The sequence below is a fragment of the Lygodium microphyllum genome, chromosome 5 (genome assembly GCF_053477565.2).
Source record: "Lygodium microphyllum isolate KBCC chromosome 5, Lygodium_microphyllum_v1.1.10, whole genome shotgun sequence".
NCBI lineage: Eukaryota > Viridiplantae > Streptophyta > Polypodiopsida > Schizaeales > Lygodiaceae > Lygodium > Lygodium microphyllum.
In genome coordinates this window covers 26,145,926-26,167,605 of record NC_141139.1, presented here as the reverse complement: position 1 = coordinate 26,167,605, position 21,680 = coordinate 26,145,926, and the positions used below count along the sequence as shown (strand labels likewise).

The 21,680-nt window shown below is 42.0% G+C and overlaps 1 protein-coding gene across 1 annotated transcript in view; it reads left to right on the top strand.

Moving 5' to 3' along the window:
- Window positions 1-20,925, top strand: part of LOC148035628 (ATP-dependent Clp protease adapter protein CLPS2, chloroplastic-like) — a 47,186-nt gene extending 26,261 nt beyond the window's left edge. Inside the window, exons 2-4 of the mRNA XM_087677602.1 lie at window positions 19,870-19,968; window positions 20,187-20,296; window positions 20,373-20,925. Coding sequence (XP_087533728.1) covers window positions 19,870-19,968; window positions 20,187-20,296; window positions 20,373-20,453 — 290 coding nt within the window. The 3' untranslated portion in view covers window positions 20,454-20,925. The remainder of the gene's footprint in view (window positions 1-19,869; window positions 19,969-20,186; window positions 20,297-20,372) is intronic.
- The last annotated feature ends 755 nt before the right edge of the window (window positions 20,926-21,680 follow it).

Below are 21,680 nucleotides of genomic sequence, written 5' to 3'. Positions count from 1 at the left end.
ATGTGTTTACTTTCACAGGAGGAGCAGTCTCTTGAATCTCCAGGCTACAAAAGTGTGTTGTATTGTCTACTACAGAGACAGAGTATGTGGCTGCCATTGAGGCATGCAAGGAGGCTTTATGGCTTTCACGTCTGGTGGGAGAGCTTGGCATCACAGAGTTACCTGTTCTCCATTGTGATAGTTAGAGTGCTATCATGCTAGCACGGAATCTTGTCTTTCATGCAAAGACAAAGCACATATAGGTGAAGTACCACTTCATTAGAGATGTACTTAACAACAAGAGCATTGAGCTTGTCAAAGTGCATACAAATGATAATCCTGTAGACCCTCTCACGAAGGGTCTTCCAGCAGAGCGGTTTGCTCATTGCTGACAGATGATGGGAGTTGGATAGATATATTTATTTAAGCTTTGTACATACCTAGACTTAGTTGATTCTTTTCTCCTCTTAAGGCACATTGCCTTTAGGTGGAAGGTTGTTGGGAATAAAGGGCCATCATGCCTTTATATGTGCACGGGTGTGAACACACCCTTAGCACATTGTGCTTTCATAGATATATCTATCTAAAACCGTAAAGTGGTACACTCGTCATTGTACCAAAAACGTGCTCACACTCTACATTGCTTGCTCTCGCTCTCTCTCTGTCTCATTGCGAGTAAGACAATCTGCTGAGATCATCGTGCTCTATTGGCCCCTACATGTACAATGCTGTCACATGCTGCTTTACCCCATGGTTTTTGGGCAGAGGCTGTTATGACAGCTGTACACTTGATTAATGAGTTAACAAACAGGTCTTTGGGGGAGGGGAGTTCACCAAGAAGTGTGGTTGGGCAAAGCCACCTTCGTATGCACACTTGAAAGTGTTTGGCTGTGAGGTATTTGTGCACATACGTAAGGAAGAACGTAGCATACTTGAGCCAAAGTCCCGTAAATGTATTTTCCTAGGATATGGTGATGAAGGTGAAATGGGGTATAGATTATGGGATCTTGAGAAAAGAAAAGTAGTACGCAGCAATGATGTCATCTTCCGGGAAGATCGCATGCACAAATAGCCCAAAAGAACACAGGAAGTTAGAAGGGTTGTATTCTGGGAGGATGCACCAATAGGACAGCAAAGAATGCGTGTTAGACAATAGCAAATACCTGCTTAAAGTGTCCCTAAAAATGTAGGGATTGATGCTGTAAATGATCAGCAAGATCTTGCCCATGATGTTCCACAAATTCAGCAAGAACATGTGCACTTGGAACAACCTGAACCGGTTATATAACAAGCTGTACCTGCAGAACAAGAAGCTGTTAATGCAGATTTACAAGCTGAACAACCAGCAAATATTGACCACTGGGTACGTAGGTTGACCGGAGTGCAAAAACAGCCAAGTAGATTTGTTCCTGGAGTAAACTATGTGGCTAATTATGTCATGTTAACAGATTGTGGTAAACCGTCATGCTTCCAGGAAGCAATGAATAGACAGGATAGTAAGAAATGGCAAAAAGCAATGCTATTAGAAATGGAATCTCTCATGAAGAATGGAACTTGGGATTTTGTACACTTGCCAAAAGGACAAAAAGTGCCACCCTACAAATGGGTTTACAAAATGAAAGTCACTTCTGGTCTTTGCCCAAGTACAAGTCAGGCTTGGTTGCTAAAGGGTACAAGCAAGAACATGGAATTGATTTTGATGAAATCTTTTATCCTGTAGTAAAAATGACTACTTTGCGAACCATCTTGGGTTTGGTTGCATTTGAGGACATGGAACTCATACAGGTGGATGTAAAAACTGCTTCTTACATGGTGATCTGCGTGAGGAAATCTATATGCAGCAGCTTGATGGTTTTGTTGCAAAGGGAAAAGAGCACATGGTATGTAAACTCAACAAAAGTTTGTATGGGCTGAAGTACGTACCACGCGAATGGTATCACAAATTTAATACATTCATGGAATCTGAAGGATTTTATCGTTCTCAAGTTGATCACTGCTTATATATCAAAAAGGTAGCAGATGGCAGCCTTATTCTCTCGGTATTGTATGTGGATGACATGCTAATTGTAGGCTAGGATGTTCACACCTTGGACTCCTTAAAATAGAGCTTGCACAATAGCTTCGATATGAAAGATCTTGGTGAGGCAAATCACATTCTTAGCATGTGTATACTCTGAGACAGATCAAAAAGTCTTCTTTATCTATCATAGCAGGAGTCTATTACGAAAGTTCTGCAACGTTTCAATATGCAGGGGGGGAAAGCTATTAGTGTACCATTGCCTTTATATGTGAAACTTAGTGCAGATGACAGCCCTACATCAGATGATAATAAGGCTGAAATGGCCATTTTACCTTATGCTTCAGCTGTTGGTAGCTTCATGTATGCTATGGTTGCTACACGTCTTGACATTGAATTTGCGGTGGGAGTAGTTAGCAAATTCATGGCATATCTTGGCAAAAGCATTGGGAAACAGTGAAGGATATCATGAGATACCTTAAGGGCACAAAGGATTTGTGTATCTGCTTTCGTAAGCAAAAGTAGTCTATTGTTGGTTTCACGGATATAGACTATGCTAGCCATCTTGACTGAAGGAAGTCTACTTCAAGATATGTGTTTATGTTCACAGGAGGAGCAATCTCTTGGATATCTAGGCTGCAAAAGTGTGTTGCACTGTCTACTATAGAGGTAGAATATGTGGCTACCACAGAGGCATGCAAAGAGGCTTTATGGCTTTCATGTTTGGTGAGAGAGCTTGGGATTACAGAGGTTCCTATCCTCCATTGTGATAGTCAGAGTACTATCATGCTAGCACGGAATCCTGTCTTTCATGCAAAGACAAAGCACATACAGGTGAAGTATCACTTCATCAGCAGGGATGTACTTGATAGCAAAGGCAATGAGCTTGTCAAGGTACATACAGATGATAGTCCTGCAGACCCTCTCATGAAAGGTCTCCCAATCGAGCGGTTTGCTCATTGCTGCAAGATGATGGGGGTTGGATAGTATATGTGTCTTTCAGCTTTGTACATACATACACTTAGCTGATTCTTTCCTCTATCTTTAGGCACGTTGCCTTTAGGTGGGAGGTTGTTGGGAATAAAGGGTCATCGTGCCTTTTAGTTTGTTCGGGTATGAACATACCCTTACACTTTGTACTTTATATATATTCAAAATCTAAAATGTGGTACACTAGTCATTGTATTGAATACCCATTGTGTCGTGCTCACTCTCTCTCACTACTGCTCTCAACTCTTTGTATCTGCATTCTCAGCTCAGCTTCCGCACACAGACTCGTCTACATTAGAGTTGACTTTTGCGTTTAGGGTTTGAGTTTTGAGTTTTGCGTTTCAGGTTTTAGTTTTGCTTTTTGTGTCTGCGTCTGTCTCTATGTTTTATCGTAGTCGTACACTCTGTGTTTCCTCAGTGCAAACCCTAGTAGTTTTCTTCACAATATACTCCTACAAAGCATGCAATAGAGAAGCAATTTCAGCAAAGTGCCAAACATACTTTCTATATCAAGGACATAGGCTCAAAAAGTTATGAACTTCATGCATAATTAATAAGTGTCGCCATAACCGTATTGCCTCAACCTTTGCAGGTTCCATACGATCCCATCAGCCAATACAATATGCCCCAATAGTGGTTTTTACACAGAAAGAACTTACTTTTAGTGTCATTGATCACTAGTTGTGCTTATGTAGTCATTAAACACCATGCCCAAGTGCTTTCTATGCTCCTCTTCATCCTTTGAATGCACTATCATGTCATCAAAGAACGTATCCACAATTCTTTGTGTGGTCTAAAGACTTTGTCCATCGTCCGATTCAATGTGGCAAGAGCATTTGTAAGCCCAAACGGCATGGTAAGAAGCTCATAATGAGTGTATGGAGACAATCATACAAAAGATGAATCTGGCCCTTGAAGAGCCAACCCAAAAGCATAAATTCATAGATGGTCTTGATCCAAATGTATATCAACGTGCGAGTTTACAAAGGATTTCTACATTAGCAAATGCAAAGAATCATGCTTAATGGTGGAAAGAGGTTCAACTTAGTCAGCAAATCAATTAGGGCACCTAATCCATCCATGACATCATTGATCCTAGCAATAAAAAATCGGTTCTTGATTATGATCTTGTTCAAGGCATGATAGTCCATGTACATATGCTGAAAGTAGCCTTCCTTCTGTGGATGGGTCGTAAATCCCTAATTACAACGATCTTGTTCAAGGCATGATAGTCCATGTACATATGCTGAAAGTAGCCTTCCTTCCGTGGATAGGTGGTAAATCCCTAATTACAACTTAATTACAACAGCAAACAATTAATGCAAATCTGAAAATACAAAATTACCTACTAATCTTGGACAATGCACACCCGATTGGCCCCAAAATTGGCGCCCCTTTCGGTATTTCTTTAGCTTAATTGAAGAGGAAGTTGATTTACAATGGGATTCTCCCAATTCCTTTCGGTATTTCAACTCCCCTTGTTGTCCAAAGTGACTAGCAAGTCTTCAATCTATTTTGCCCCTTGATTCAAGACAAAGAAAGAGATCGCGTCGAAGCTCATCCTCTTCTTCAAAGTCATCTGGCGCCTATTCTGATGGATCCTCTTCTAGTAACGAAGAGTCACACCCTTCTCGTGGAAGACCTCATCATCGTCAAAGGCGTCGACATTCTTCACCCTCGTCTCCATCTTCATCCCCATCAATCAGTTCATCATCTTCAACCTCAAGATCCGAGCATGGACGAAGGCATAAGAAGAAGAAGAAGACTAAGTCACTATCTCAACTTGAAAAGAAGATCAAGTTCAGTATGTATGATGGTTCCCGAAATCCTGATCTTCTTCTGAAGTTTATTCGTCAATTTCAAATTTTGTATGGTCGTGACAAGTATAAAGAAAAAGAAAAGATTAAGTTTGCAGCTTTACATTTAACCGACTTAGCCCATACTTGGTGGATGGGGTTGGAATATGATCATGCTGCCCCAAAATCATGGCAGTCCTTTGTTCGGATGATACAAAGCCAATTTCTTCCTATTCATTTCCAAAGAGAATAGCAAGGAGGTAAAAATGAATAGCAAGGTAAGCAAGCACTATTCTTGATAGATCTTGGGGCGAATGAAAATATCATTTCCTTGCAATTAGCTAAAGAGCTTGGATTAAAGAATGAAGAGATGGACACTCCGGCAGAAGTTCGCCAAGCTTTAAATGCTGATGAAGGTGACACAGTGAAGACTGTGATACCCTACATTGGCAAGCTGAAGTTTCAAATTCAAGGCTACAGTGACGAAGATACCTTCTGTATCGGAGACCTTGATGGAATCATAGAGTAGATTCAACCATCTTCTCTCAGAAAAAGAAGGTAGAACTCACCAACAAAGGCAAGAAGTACGAGATCCAAGCTGGAGTTTCTGGAGACACCATACCTATGGTAAGCCATATGCAAGTCTCTAGAGCAATTAGGGATTGTGTTCAATGTTGTCTGCTTTATGTCACTGATGTAAAAGATAATATGAATGCTGAAAACCAAGAGCCACTTCAGCTCTTGGAAAAGTATAAAGATTGTTTTTCGGAAAATCTTCCTTATCAGGTTCCCCCAGAAAGGCCAGAAGACCATCATATTGATATTATCCCGGGCAGTTCTCCTTCTAATATAGCACCATACCGTGTGAGCCATCCTCAACAAGAAGAAATCAGAAAGCAAGTCGAAGACCTACTCAACCGTGGGCTAATTAGGCCAAGTAGCTCACCATTTTGTTCACCGGTTCTTCTTGTTCAAAAGAAAGATGGCACATTCAGGATGTACATTGATTATCAAGCCCTCAACAAAATCACTGTGAAGAATCGGTTTCCTATTCCCAGAATTGACGACATTTTGGATCGTCTAGGAGGCTCAAAGGTTTTCAGCCGCATTGATCTAAAGAGTGGTTATCATCAAATTAGGGTAATACCACAAGATGTACACAAAACTGCTTTTCGCACTTCATACGGTCTTTATGAATTCTTGGTGGTTCCTTTCGGATTAACCAATGCACCAGCCACCTTTAATCGAATGATGGAGCGTATCTTTAAAGAGCATCGACAATATGTCGGTACTTTCTTTGATGATATTCTTGTCTTTAGCAAGAATGAAGAGGAGCATCATCAACACTTGGAAATTGTTCTACAATTACTTCAACAAAATCAACTCTTGGTAAATGGTAAAAAGAGTGAATTTTTCATGCATAAAATAAATTACCTTGGGCATGTCATCTCTTCTGAAGGGATTCAGATGGATCCTGAAAAGATCAGGATAATCCAAGAATGGCCTCATCTCCATGATGTACATGAGGTGCGATCGTTTCTTGGCTTATGCTCTTATTACCGCTGCGTCATCAAGCATTTTGCACATATGGCTTCTCCACTTCATGACCTTACAAAGAAGAAGATCTCTTTCCAATGGAAGGAAAAAGAGAAGGCAGCCTTCACAAGGCTGAAAACAGCTCTTACTTCTGGACCTGTTCTTATCATTCCAGATCTGGTAAAACCATTTATGGTGGAAGCAGATGCTTGCGGTGATTGTATTGGTACAGTGCTAAATCAAGAAGGCCATGCCGTAGCCTTTGAAAGCCGCCGTTTAAATGATGTGGAGAAAAGGTATGACATTTATGAAAAGGAGCTCTTAGCAGTGGTTCATGCTTTAAAGATATGGAAACATTATCTTTTAGGCAATGAATTCCTTATTAAAACCGACCATCAAAGCTTGAAGTATTTCAAGACTCAAAAGCATTTGCAGGAGAAACATGCAAGATGGGAAAATTTCTTGTCTATGTTTCATTTTCAAATTATGTACACTCCAGGGAAACAAAATGTAGTTGCTGATGCACTTTCTAGAGTGCCTCGCATTGCAACTATTACAGTGGCTCATCATGAAGATTTTCAAACGATGAAGAATACTTATGATGAAGATACTGATTTTGCAGCAATTTGGTCAAATTTACAGCAAGGAGGTTCTCATCCAGATTATTCCATCAAAGACGGTTACCTTCTCATGAACAATCGCCTTTGTGTCACTCTTCCTGTTCGACAAAAGGTGCTTAAAGAAAGTCATGAATCCCCTAATGCAGGGCATAGAGGGAGGGCAGCCACTCTAAGTGCAATTGAGCGCTACTTTTATTGGCCAACATTACGAAGAGATACACATAACTTCATTGAGGCTTGTCTGGTATGCCAAAAATCCAAATATGATAAGCAGAAGATTCCAGGATTGTTGCAACCTCTTCCAGTGCCCAAAGATCCATGGGAATCTATCACAATGGATTTCATCTCAGGTATTCCAAGAACACCTCAAGGTCATGATATGATTTGGGTCATAATTGATAGATTCAGCAAACAATCACATTTTATTCCATGTCATAAAACATTGAAATCCGCATAAGCTGCAAGACTTTTCATTCAACATATCTTCAGATTACATGGTATGCCTTCTGAGATCATTTCAGATAGAGACTCCAAATTCACAAGTAACTTTTGGCGTGCTTTATTTGAGAATTTGGGAACCACTTTAAAGTTCTCCTCAGCTTTTGATCCTCAAACTGACGGCCAAACAGAGGTGATGAATCTCACTCTTTTGGATATGTTGAAAGCTTATGTTAGTGAACATAAGTCGCAATGGGAGAAATATCTTCCATTATTGGAGTTTGCTTACAACAATACAGTGCACTCATCCACAGGGAAAGCTCCAAATGAAATAGTACAGGTTAAAGTGATTCCTCCTCCAATTATTTGCACTAAAGATAAGATTTTTGCTGTTGATGAGTTTACTTCAGATTTAAAAACAACAATGGATCAAGTTCGAGCCACTATCAAAGTTGCCCTAGAGCGACAAACGAAGAAGACCTTTGGCTTTTGAAAAAGGTCAATATGTCTTGCTAAAGTTTGATAAAAGCAGGCTCAAACAAGGTTCTGGTCAAAATTCATCTTTTCCAAAGCTCTCCAGTAGATACTTTGGACCCTTAAAAGCGATTGAGAAAATAAATGAAGTTTCTTATCGACTTGAGCTTCCTACTCATTGCAAAATATACAATGCTTTTCATGTAAGTTTGCTAAAACCTTACATAGGACCAGAACCAAAGGAACCCATTACTGAAGATCCCCCAGAAGTTGAAGAAACAGAGCAACTCTTGGAACCTGAAAAGATTTTGTTTCTCAAGGATCGAACCATGAGAAGTGGCCTTGTGACACGAAAATTCTTACTTAAATTCAAGAATCTACCCACAACAGATGCACAGTGGGTAGATGAAAAATTCATGAAGGATTACCCAAATATTCTACAGCAATATCAAGAAGCTTTTCAGCTGAGGACAACTGAATAAAAGCCAGAGGGCTGTCACAACTCTATAGAAACAGAATTTGTATCATTTTTCATTAATTTGTCTATATAATGATTTATTAAATTTATTTCCTTTGCACTAATTAGATATAAAGAAAAGTGCATTGGAGCTGGCCACTGATGAGTGGTCACAGGCTATGGTGGACCCACGCGGTGGGTTAGAGAAAAGATAGTTCACACTTCCACCTATATGGTCCGATTGGGCGCCTGTGACTAGAACTCACGCATATCAGGGTTAGACTCGCACACAGAAAGGATTGATGCCTTGAAGTGTGGGCTAGATCCACCAAAACAGACAGTTACAATCAACAAGATGGCATGATCATGAAATGCTTGTATAATGTGCATGTGTGGGCTGAAAGCTTGAAATGCACATTTCTTTGCATAGGAAAGTCACATGAAGATTCTGATACCGTTTTTGCGATGTACACGGAAAAAGCTTTCATATGACACCCATATTGGGGGGGTCCCTAAATTTTAGGAGGTTCCTAAATTTTAGGAGCCTCGAATTAGCCTAAAAATGCTAGTCCTAAAAAATAGGAATGTCATTCTAAAAATAGTAAGTTCTGTACTCTGACTGTGCTTACTAAATTTGGTTGTTTCTATTCTTGACAGTATTCAACCCAAAAAGGAAGGCCATAGAGAAGAGACAAGTGTCAAGACATTTGTCACACAAGTTTCCAAGTGTCCCACCACTTGTCACATCTCATGACATGTGGCTGGACACTTGTCTTGTGCCACTCCACTTTCCCCTTTTGTACTAGCTCTTCCATCTCCTATAAATAAGAGCTCGTTTTTCTTCATTCAACATCATTTTTCTTTGCTGTAAACTCATGTACAACACCCACAGATAGCCAGAAACTGGCCCCATCCATCCCCACCGTCATCCCCCACTTCTCCATTATCAAATTCCTCCATATTCCCTCTTCTATCACTGCTGTTTTACAGGACAGCAAGCCTGTAAATTCATTACAGCACCTTGTTTTCAAGCTCTTTCTTCCATTTTAGCAACAAGAAGCAAGCCCTATCCATGTACTACTGTTCAACGATGGAGAAGGCTGATTTTCCCTTTTTCTTCTCTCATACTGTAAAGAAATCAGTTCTTATCATTGCATAATAGATAATGCATGTGTGTTTGTACATCTTTGCATGATCTTGTGAGAGTGAGAATTACTTTTTCTCACTCTCAGGTTGATTGTAACTGAGCTTTTCCCTAAGGGACTTGGGTTGAGCAGAAATACATTCCTTCGGGGGGGGGTTGCCCATCTTCAATCCTCAATCTTGTCTCCATTACTTTTACATTTTCATAGATGTAATTTTGTGAGTAATTTTCATTTTCAGCTTTAAGTGTTCATTCTCTTTTATATTAAATCTCGAAAACAAGCGAATATCATAATTGTTAAGCATACTACGTTGTTCGGGGCGTTTACATAGATGTACTTGAATTCTGTCCGCTTCGTTAGCCCCCTCTATTGAAGTTCACATACGCAAAGCCATCCAGATCTTGTACCTCAAAAGAAGAAACATGCGAGGGTTTTGATTCATGCAACACAAAAAAATTGTACAAACTTGATATTGGACCTGGCTGAGATGATGAAGATGGATTGCCAGACGTTTCGAATGCCATATGTCCTCCATGATCGGAGAGGTGGCCAGCCTCACCAACCAGTCTGGATGTGGTAGCAAAATTGGTAGTAGGAGGGGTGTAAACATCACCGTACTTCTTGCGATAGTACTTCTCAAAGTCCTCTGTCATGTTAGTGAAATCTGGTGAAGGTGGAGTGTCGTCCTCCTCACCGAGTCCATAATGCTATCTCAGGGTCTCCAATGATGGAGAAGCCTGATAAGACATCATAGGAACTGGAGAAGCTGTCTAGGACATTGTGATTTGGTTATGAGTCGTATTGTGTGCCTCGCACAAAGATTAGCTCTCCACAATATCCGCAGGATACTCTTTAAAAGAACACTGGCTCTAATACCATGTGAAGAAAACTACTAGGGTTTTCACTGAGGCCACACAGAGTGTATGACCACGACAGAAACACAAAGAGACAGACACAGACACAGAGGGAAAAACTCAAAACTCAAATCCTAAATGCAAAACTCAAAACTCAAACACAAACAGAAGAAGGGAGAGAGAGAACACAACTCTGAAGTGAATGAATGCTGTAAATGAATGTAAGAGTGTACAGTGTGCTTAAGGGCAAAGCAATGTCAGAGTGTGACGTCCATCAGAGACGGATCCCAAGTCTTTGACCACCTGTCGGAGTGTTGAATAGTAAATGGCAGCAGGCTGGTCACCAAAACGTAGCAGTTTGGAGGCTGGAAACTAGTAAACGCAGCAGTGTACTGCCGATCGGAGGTTGGAAACACGGATGGAGTGGCAGCAGTCTCGAGGGCTGGATAGCCACGTGGGAGGAGGCTGATGGCTGAAATCTGCAAACGGAGCAAGAAACTTGCACAGATGGAATGAGGCTGAATGGGGGAAGTTTGTCTATTTATAGATGTGAAAGGGCACCCAAAAAATTAGCGTTTCCATTGAACTCTCTCGAACCACTCCCCGTTTTAGGGTTTTTACTCTAAAAGAGCATTTCTTAATGTGTTTTGGGGTTGTTTAAGAGGCTAATCAGCAAGTAATGCATATTTTAGCTCAAGACACGGAGCCCTCGGCTCTACGGCTCGGTTAGAAAGTGAATCATGTGGTAAAGGCTAGTAGGCTGTGCCTCAGTGCGAGCAATCGCTAAACCAGTCTGAGAGTCAAGGATCTTGATTGTGGTCGTTGTAAAGAAAACTACTCGCCTCAACTGGCAAAGTTGCTGAATAGATAACATGTTCACCCCAAGTTGGGGAACATGGCCTTTGCGGTAACCTCGTCAGGATGCAACTCACAGATGTGGACGAGACTCGCATTTGTTGTCTCTATGGAGACGATGTGGGCCTTTGCAGACCAGTCAGACAAGTCCTCTGGAGTTGAGAATGTTGTCGATTGAGATGGTTGGGCGATGACAATATGAGTTAGACCTTTAAATTACCCCTTGCCATCACCTTGCCTCCCCGGCTGGGGGTTGCTCGACTGAGGGGCGAGGATCTGAGACTTAGATTTGGGTGCTATGCCTTTGGCCTTTGAGCGACACTCCTCATCAAAATGACCAACCTTTTGACAATATTGACAATATCTATTCTTTTGAGGTACATTTAGCCACCCTTGTTTGAGTTGTGATTGGAAGTTGCCTTGTGATTCCTCAGATTGATTTCGTTTTTGATTTTGAGTGGAGGTTTGATTTTGTTTGCCCTTCCCTTGTTGCCCCTTCTGAGAATGCTTAACAAAAGCCCCCTTTGAGGAAGAGTTTATATGAAATTGATTGAACAGCCGTGCGTGATGCAACAATTGACACTCAAATTCATAAAAAGTAGGCATGGTAGGCTTTGAAACTATATCTTCCACAAAGTTAAAGTATTTCTTGGGGAGTTTGTTTAGAAACAATGTGAGTTGATTGTCAGAGGACTTGAGAGTCCCCGTAGTGGAGAATTCGGTAAGAAGTCGCCGATACTCAGCCAACTTGACTTTCAAGTCATCCCGATCAAATTTTTTAAAGAGTTGGAGTCCATGGTCAAGATTTATACGACGTGTTCTATCCCAAGCCGTGTAGCTGTTAGTCAAGTGTGCCCGTCATTCTGATGCTAAGTCAAAATGCTGAAGCTAAGAATGAAACTTAGGCAATAAGCCCTGTATTAGCTTGACAATAGCAGAGGCATTTCTAGCCTTCCATGAGCGGACAACCTTGTATGGAACAAGTGCGGAATCGGGTTCGGGTTCCAACCCCTACACAAGATCCCATAGGTTTTGGGAGTCAAGGACATGTCTCATCAAGTTCGACGAAGTGGTAAAATTTGACTCGTTAAAATGAGTCTTATCATTGAAAGCATGCTTGGCAGAAGATGAGGTGTAGCCATGAGGTATCGAGAAAGTGGGATAAGATGGAGGTGGAGGGTAAGATGGTGGTGGTGGGTGTGTCTGATAGGAAGGATGAGGGGGAAAAGGTGTGTAGGCACAAATAGGTTGACAGTATCTAGTGAGTGTCGATTAATGCGGAGACATTGGAACATGAATGTTTCCATAAGGTGTTGATGGAGGTGGAGGCACTGTGATATGAAAGCCCTATCCAAAGCTTCGCTGGGCCACAATAGAATGACTAGGAGGTTCACTAGGTAATGCTATAGAGGCAAGCTATGGTGCCCAACTGATCCACACTTGGAGAGATTGGGGGGGATACCTAGGCTACAATGATCTCGAAAGTGTGTGAGAAGAAGGTGGAACACCATCCGATAGAGGAAAGGATGAGGTCCTAAAGGCGGTGCCTATGTTTCCATAACCCCTCGGTACAGTGTGATGTGCAACATGAGGTGTTTGATAGGGGAATGTAAATGGTGTAAAAGGAAGTGGAGAAGTTGCAGAAGAATGTGGTGGGATGGGTGGGTTTTGAATTTGTGGTGTGAAATATATAAGCATTTTGTTCATTTGTACCACTTAATGATTGAAAATGAAATGATAATGATGATGATGCACCATGCAATGTAGAAATAGGAACACCAAATTCATTCTGATTTTGAGAAGTAAATTGAAAATAAGGAAGGGTAGAAGAAGAGATACTTGGCTTTTCCTTATAATCCCCACGATGTGTGTTAACATACAAGAATTGGTCCTTAAGAGAACCTTTTCCATAGTCAACTGATTAAATTCTATCTTCCTCATGATTTCTACCAATATAGTGCAAAGCAGAAGAGATAAAAGACGAAGGAACAAGAGATGAATCTAAAGTACCTTGCACGGAAGTGAACAGAAGAGGATGAAAGAACATAATATATCCTTGAGGGAGGTCTCGATGGTCCTGCAATATTATCAGATTTATGCGCAATATCTGAAGAGAGAAATTCATGCATACCTTCATTGAGTAGCTTCTCCTAAAGGGCAATCCTTCGATCGAGCTCCACAATCTTCTTTCTCTAAAGTCCATGATCACATGATATTCTTCAGTGGAAAGCTTGTTTAGCCTTTCTTCCGTGTTGTCGGAAGTGTCTTGTATCATGTTGGAACTTTGTGGAGCAAGTTGTTCTGCCCACTCTCACTCGGTTCTTGGCATATATTGTTTTGGAGACTGAATTGGTGTTGATGTGTTCGAAGTCATTTGAGCCTACTATTGTTCTTACTTCTTGTGGAGAGCTTTTAGATCAAAGGCCTAGGTTTCTCAGAGAGTACCATGCTCTGATACCATGTAAAGAAGTACTCTTGACATAGAATCACAAATAACAATCGTACGACAAAGCACAGGCTGATAAAAGAACACAGTTAGGTGGGGTAACTGAGAGACAATGAATGTAGAAAATAACCGAAGTGATATAACTGCTGAACATACAATGCTCATGCAGCAAACACACTATGTAGTGAATGAATATTGAACCTCGAACCCCTGTATCTCAAGGATTAGAGCAGGGGTAATGAGCTGGAGAGTGTGTGGTACTCTGAACAGATCCCGAATGGCAGTAAGGCAGCCTTCGAATGCCAAACACCAGCAAATGCAGCAGTGAGAAGTTGAATCTGATGCAAACGACAATGAGGAGAGAAAGAGACTAAAAACGCAAGCTCTAGGAGAGAGACTAAAAACGCAGGCAAGACAGCCTGTAGGAGAGAGAAAGACTAAAAACGCAGGGAGGACAGCCTGCATGAGAGAGAAAGCTGCTTGGACAGCTTGTCGACAATCTGCAAAAGTTGGGCGACAGTTGGAGGACAGAGAAAACTGCCAAATGCAGGCTGCAGATGACGTGGCAGGCAGTATGGATGCATGTCTGTGTAGGAACAACACTCATTTGGCCAGGATCAGCTCCAAACTGCGAGAAGAGGGCTGAAAATCAGACACCAACTGATGTAGACAGCAATGGACAACTTCAGCTGAGTGTCCTTTGCCAACGGGGTGTGGGCAATAAGTTGAAATTCTTGAAATCTGCAAAAACGAGATTGTTAACTGAATGGAGAACAACATATGTATTTGTAGAAAGTGGGTTTGTGCTTATGGGACACGGAAACTCTCTAGGATCGCGTATTTTTTAAATAAACAAGGTCTCTTCATTAATTAAGTAAGTTTTGGGGTTGTTTAAGTAAAGCTAATGCATTTTTAGCTCAAGAGTCCTCTCATGGAAAAGGCTAGGAATGCCTCCGCTATTGTCGAGTTGATGCAAGGCTTATTGCTTGAGTTTTATTCTCAGCTTTAGCATTTTGACTTAGCGTTAGAGCGATGGGCACACTTGACTAACCGCTATGCGGCTCGGGATATGACTGGTCGTATAAATCTTGACCATGAGCTCTAAGTCTTTAAAATCACTGACGGGATGACTTGAAAGTCAAGTTGGCTGTGTATCGGCAACTTCTTACCAAATTCTCCACTACGGGGACTCCCAAGTTGTCTGACGATTAAGTCACATTGTTTTTGAACAAACTCCCTAGGAAATACTTTACTTTGTGGAAGGTATAGTTTCAAAGATTACCATGCCTACTTTCTATGAATTTGAGTGTCAGTTGTTACGTTACGCAGGGTTGTTCGATCAATTTCATATGAACTCTTACTCAGAGGGGGCTCTTGTTGCTCATTCTCAGAAGGGGCAACAAGGGAAGGGCAAACAAAATCAAACCTCCACCCAAAATAAAAAACAAAATCAATCTGAGAAATCACAAGGCAACTTTTAGTCACAACTCAAACAAGGGTGGCTGAATGTACCTCAAAACAATAGGTATTGTCAACATTGTCAAAAGGATGGTCATTTTGATGAGGAGTGTTGCTCAAAGGCTAGAGGCACAAAATCCAAATCTAAGTCTCAGATCCTTGCCCCTTAGTCGGGCAATCCCTAGCAAGGGAGGCAGGGTGATGGCAAGGGGCAGTTTAAAGGTTAGACTCATACTGCCACCGCTCAGCCATCTTAGTCGACAACATTCTCAACTCCAGAGGGCTTGTCTGTCTGGTCTGCAGAGGTCCACATCATCTCCATAGAGATATCGGATGTGAGTCTTATCTACATCCGTGAGTTGCCTCCTGACGAGTTTATCGCAAAGGCCCACTCGTGGCAGCCAAGCACTTCATCTTCTGTTTGGATCGTGGATAGTGGAGCATAAGTCCAATGCATGTGGGTGTACTCCTTCAAGCATAAGGCCAATGCTTTTACCTATTTTGCTGCTTGGGTACTTCTGGTTCATAACGAGACTGGTCGTTTGTTGCTTGACCGAAACGAGACTTGGACATTGGTGGATTGTCCAAGCCACAAGAAAGTCATCGGGACAAAGTGGATTTTCAGGACCAAGCTAAAAGCTGATGGGACTTTAGATAAGTACGAGGCTTGCCTTGTTGTTCAAGGGTTTTGACAGAAGCATAGCGTTGATTATGAAGAGACCTTTGCTCCTTTTGCGCGGTTGACATCCTTTTGGTTGCTTATCGCACTCACTGCTCACTAGGATTGGCCGATATATGAGATGGATGTCAAGAGTGCCTTCTTGAATGGTTATTTGGAGGAGGACGTCTATGTGGAGCAACCAATGGGCTTTTCTTTAGGGAACCCGAGGGATAAGGTATTTCGCTTGGAGAAAGCTCTTTATGGGTTAAAGCAAGCACTGCGATCTTGGTTCCATAGGATGGACGAGTTCTTATGGACTCATGGATACCATTCTATCCCTTATGACCCGAACTTATATGTTCGATCTACTGCAGAGGGGGTTAGCTATATCTTACTATATGTTGATGACTTACTCATCACAGGCTCAGATTCCAGTGCCCTAGCAGGCATCAAGGCAAAGCTTAGTGCTACTTTTGAGATGACAGACCTTGGTTTGTTGTCTAATTTTTTGGGGATGGAGATAGTTCGTTTTGGGGGATGCATTTTTGTGTCACAACAGAAGTACGCACCTCTACTTGTGGAATAACACACTTTGGATCAGACACGGCGTGTGGCCAAGCCTCTTGATCCTATTGTCCACTTGTCAAAGGATACCCTAGGACAGCCCTTTGATGCACATACCTATTGCTTTGTTGTAGAAAAACTTCTTTGGTTAATTCACACTAGGCCAGATTTAGCTTACTCAGTCAGTATTTCATAGCACCTAGGATGTCACATTGGATTGCATGTCTTCGTGTGTTGCGTTATTTAGGGTGTACTTATTCTTATGGCCTGACATATGGTTCTGGTTTATGTTTGCAGGGGTACACTAATTCTGATTGGGCAGGAGATCGCGACACCGTATGTTCTCATGGCGGCTACCTGTTTACCTTGGGCATCGCTCCCATTTCTTGGTCAAGCCGTAAGTAGGAGACGGTGGCGGGTTCGGCGGCCAAGATTGAGTACCAGGCTCTCTTCGATGGCACTACCAAGGCCACCTACCTGAGGAGTTTTTTGGCGGCAATTCATTACCCATGCAACTCTCCTACCGTTGTCTACGGCGACAACTAGAGTGCCATTGCCCTTGCAAGCAATCCGATCATTTCTCCACGAACGTGGCATGTGGGAGTCCACTTCCATTTTTCCAGAGAGCAGGTTGAGCTAGGCACTATTTGCCTAGAGTTTGTGTCTATATTCGACAATTTTGCAATTATTTTGACGAAAGCGGTCAACCGACTGGTTCTTCATTACCTGTTACCCAGGATCGGTTTGGGTACACCCTCCCATACTTCTTCATCTTGGTGGGGTGAGGGTGTTTCTCTCTTGCTTTCCTTTCCAGTTTGAGAGGGGGTGGCTTTTACTCTTGATAATGACAGTTGCTACTTACAATTTTTCGACATTCATTCATTTATTCTTTTGTATTGTATTATGGACATTTGTAACTTCATCCGCATTGTTAGGATGATATGATTGTAAAAGGGCGCTTGGGCAAGTGAACAATTCCCCTGCAAGGGCATTGTTCAAGTGGGACCGTTTTATTGCATCTTGTGTGAGCATGACATCTTGCATCGCCCTTTGCATTACCCCATGCATTGGCATTCTGTTCATATAAACATGCATTTGTGTGTATTTATCCTTTTTCGGTCTTTTAGAGTGGTCGACTCTGGATCCACTATATTCGTGGCATTACCCATGGCAGTCTCCAAGGCAGTTTCTCCTTAGCTTGCTTGCTTGCATTGTTTGTCTTGCTTGCTTCACAGATTTGCTATATCCGCACCTTAGCCTTATTCTTGTTCATCGACAGTCGAGAGAGAGAGAGAGAGAGAGAGAGAGAGAGAGAGAGAGAGAGAGGCATGACAGCCCCTGCCCCGTTTGTCTTTGAGTTGTTGTGAGCTTTTGGGCTTCTGCGCCTTTTGCACAGGGAGCTACCCTTTGACCTTGCGACTGCCAGCCTGTTTCATGGCTTAGAGGCCACCTGTTCTGCTGTTCGTGGCTGCTCCAGGCCAGGGCTCTTGCATAGCATGTAGAGCACCCTACATCTTGCTTGACCTGTGTGGTACATGCATTGCCCTGCTTTGTATCAACACTGGGCTGACTGCACTGTGCCTACGTTCTTAGTTGCGCCCTATGCTCTTGTCCTTTGGAGGGCACTGCTGCACCTTGTCTGTTTGGGGCTGATGCCTATTCATGGACTGTGCTGATTTACTCCCCGTGGCCGGAGACCTGGCCATGGATGTCGAAGATGGCGCAACAGAAGTAGATATGGTCCCTTGCACTGATGAGATAGCTTCGTCACCTTGTGATGATCAGCCTTCTATCAAATGTAGCAAGCATGAAGAATTTTCTATTGCAACAGAGGCCCTTGATTTGGGTGAGTCTCCGCTACACTCATATGCACAAGTGGCCTCTCCTTTGCTGGATTTTCCTCAGCCAAATTAGGAGCAGCTAGAAGAGTTTGTTAACTCTCTTTTGGAGGAGTATGTGGAGCATAATCATTGAGAGATTCCTGTCTGCACAGAGGAAGAGATCTTGGACGCGCAGGTGAATACCCACGAGGTTTTTTACTCCTTTTTCTGCTTTTCATGAGAAAGGTATTTTTCTCTTCCTTATAGGCCGAATCCTTGTCCTCTCTAGGATCTGTTAGTGGTTGGTATCTCTTCTTCAGACTGATGGTGTGGAGGAGATTTTTGCTGGTCTGCATGGCTTCTATGAGGTTGTGCTTTGCTCTTGGTGCATTTTGTTTTTTGGTATCCAATGGCGGATTTCCAATGTCGCCCTAGCTTGAAGGCAGCTAAGAGAAACAGGATGTGTATGCTTTGGAATACAGCCAGAAAGAGGCCCAATTGGTTGTGCCTCAATTGCAATGGTATGTGGCCTCTTTGGTTTCTCTTCAAGTGGGGTACTTATGTCAGCCCCCCAAAGAGTCGCAACAATAACAACTTGAACGTGATCCACCGGCCCTATTGGCCTTTGATGCGGATGGTCAAGTGATTACTTTGTGGGATCTCAAGTACCCAGGTTCTACCTCCCACCCTGTAGATGGACCTTCCTCCCCATGGGCTGATCCTTGGAGGCCCAATCCTTTTGCAGTGGTAGGAGATTTCTTTGAAGATGGTGTACTGGAGACATTGGCAGAGAAGGCCCAGGCCCATGCTGCAAAATCTTGACAGCACTCTTGATCTTGTGTCTATTGAGTCTTGGGGTGCCTCTTGCACACTTTTCCTTGTGTTTGTTGAATCCATTGTAACTGGTTTATATATGATGGCATAGAGCCACTCCGAATCTTGTGAACTTGTACTTTTTTTCGTATTTAATATAAACAGCCCATTACGAAAAGAGAAAGAGACAGTCTTTCACTTCTTCCATTGGTTGGTATTTTAATTTTTGGCACATTTGGATGGTATTGATTGCCTTTTTTCTTGTTCTCCTGTGGGCATCTAGGTTCATCGCTAGATTTCTAGGGTTGATTTTGTGGTGGCTATTAACTATAGGGGCAGCAAGATTTGTACTGAGCTTCTTACGAAGAATCATGTTTAAATGGGATTCAAATGTTGGCCAGAAGGCTGAGTGTATATGTGATTTTTTAAAACAACACTAACTATTATGGGGGGCAAATAGACAGAGTATGCTGACTGGTTGACCTGCTGGTGTGGGATTTTTTCAACCTGCCAATGCTGGAAGTGAGTTGACTGGGTACTGTGGTATGTTGCTTGTACTATCTGTCACAGAACCACAAAGATGGATCATATTTCATTTTCCAATGGGTCCTGTGACAGGGATATTGATTGTTAGAAGAAACTTGAAAGTGACCGGAACATTATTTCTGATGTGCTTTGGGTGTTCCATGTGTTGACTTTATTTCATATATGCAGTGCACTTTTCTGGATCCCATCTCAGTTCATTTCAATGAAGCTCTTATGCTCCTGAAGGACAATAATGCACGCAATCACCCCTGCTTATGATTTGTCCTCAATGGCTAGGTCTTGCTCATAAAAACTAAAGTTAAAATTTAAAGGGATACATTAGTCTGATATTTTGTCTTTAGTTAGTTCTAGACTTACTTTTGAAACACTGTTTACTCATTGTTAAAGTGATCTTGCTCAGGTGGAGAGATGGGAAAACTTGTACAAAGGCGGATATTTGGTGGGGGAGACCGATATAGGGTGCTATTGCTAGACCATGAGAAGCACACAGAATCTCAAGGTTAAGTTCTTCTTGGCTAAGGATTACATCATTTCATAGGACTTGCAATATAGTAGGCTTAAGCTGAGCCATCTGTTAAAGCTGCTTGGGTGAGAAGCAGTTTTATTGCTGCTGAAAGTTGCAGAGCTGGTGGACAATGCTCTTATTTAATTTAGATTTCTCCTCATTAGTAAGAGCCTTCAGGTGTGTGACATAGTTCCTGGTTTTGTGTTGTTCAGTTGCATCTGTCCTTCCAAAGGTAGTTCCTTCAGTGACAGTAGAGGAAGCAAGGAATTGCTTTCGCCAATCCCGGGAAAAGGGTATCGGAGTTGTAACAGTAACTGTCAAGGTGAGACCACGTCCAAATTAAAGCAATCTGGTTCTTCCAAGTTTGTGAACTTATATCATGATTGTGTTTCTAACAGGAGCATGCAGAGTTTTATGCACAAATGATGGCTCGCTGTGGTTTGAGGTCGAGGATTGAGCCCGACAGCAACACAATATAGGAGGATGTAACTGATCTGTGTGTAGTGATACATGCCAGTGGCATGACTAGAGCAGATTCACTCCTTGGCTTGGGAGTATGCACATTCTTGAGTCTCAGCTCTCTCACCAATTCTTAATGTATTATCCCGCTCCCCCCCCCCCACCCCCCCACCCAACCACCAAAAAAAAGCAAATTTTGATCTTTCACTCAAGCGGTGATGCAAATGTTTGCAATAAATAGATTTAGCATTTGAATTCTCAGTGTGCACCCTTGAAGTGGGAAATTAAACCATTCTTCTGTACATATACTATCTGATACAAAATACCAATAACAAAAGGGCAATGCTCTCGTGCATGCTCATGTGCCCTTGTTCTATGTTTTGGTGATTTGCTTTTTGCATCTTTTCTTCGCAATTTTCTATATGGAGCCTTGTGAGAAGCTCAACTCTTTTATCTTTTGATGTAGCTCAACCGTATTCGTGCTTCTTGAAGAGAAGCTTGTAAACTTGCGTACGTACTGCAATGGTTTCGTTTCATGCTCTGCATCGATGTGGGATTTGAAGACGACTGTCAGACCCAATTCATGTGGTTTCCCCTTCAAATGTCTGTTTTTTAAATTGCTATAAATAGTTTGCATTCATTGGTTGGCTTTTTACTTATTTCATTGTTTGCAAATTCACCATATCGTGGTTTCTCACATACATACATGATATTATATTGCTTCATGCACTTGAAAAAAGGGAAGAGAGTTTACAGAAAGTGCCGAAAGCAAAACATCCAAATGGTCATTCGGGGTATGATCTCCACATTAGATTGACAAGAGGGCCAAGTGTACATATGACTTGCCTACTCTTAACTATCGTGAGAGGGCACTCATTGTGAGTCCAAGTGTGCGCGAGTGTATACACCAAGTGATACAATAGTGTATGCAGTACTGTATACATTATGTTGAAGGCATGCAATACGTTAGCACTTTGAAGGTTAGACGGATCTAAAATTGTGTTGCTGATGCAACGTGAGAAGCATTTTATTGCTTACTATTGCATGGTACGCGTAGTATAGTGATGGTTCAACATGATGCCAAGTTTGTAATGAATGGATGATAGATGAGAAACAAATTTTGGCTGTAAATGACTTGAAAGGACCATATTGAGACGTTCTTCTTTAGTAACAAAAAAGAAATTTATGTTAGAAGGCATGCAAGGTGTTGAAGTTATGTAAAACAACCTTAAACTTTGTTGCTTGTA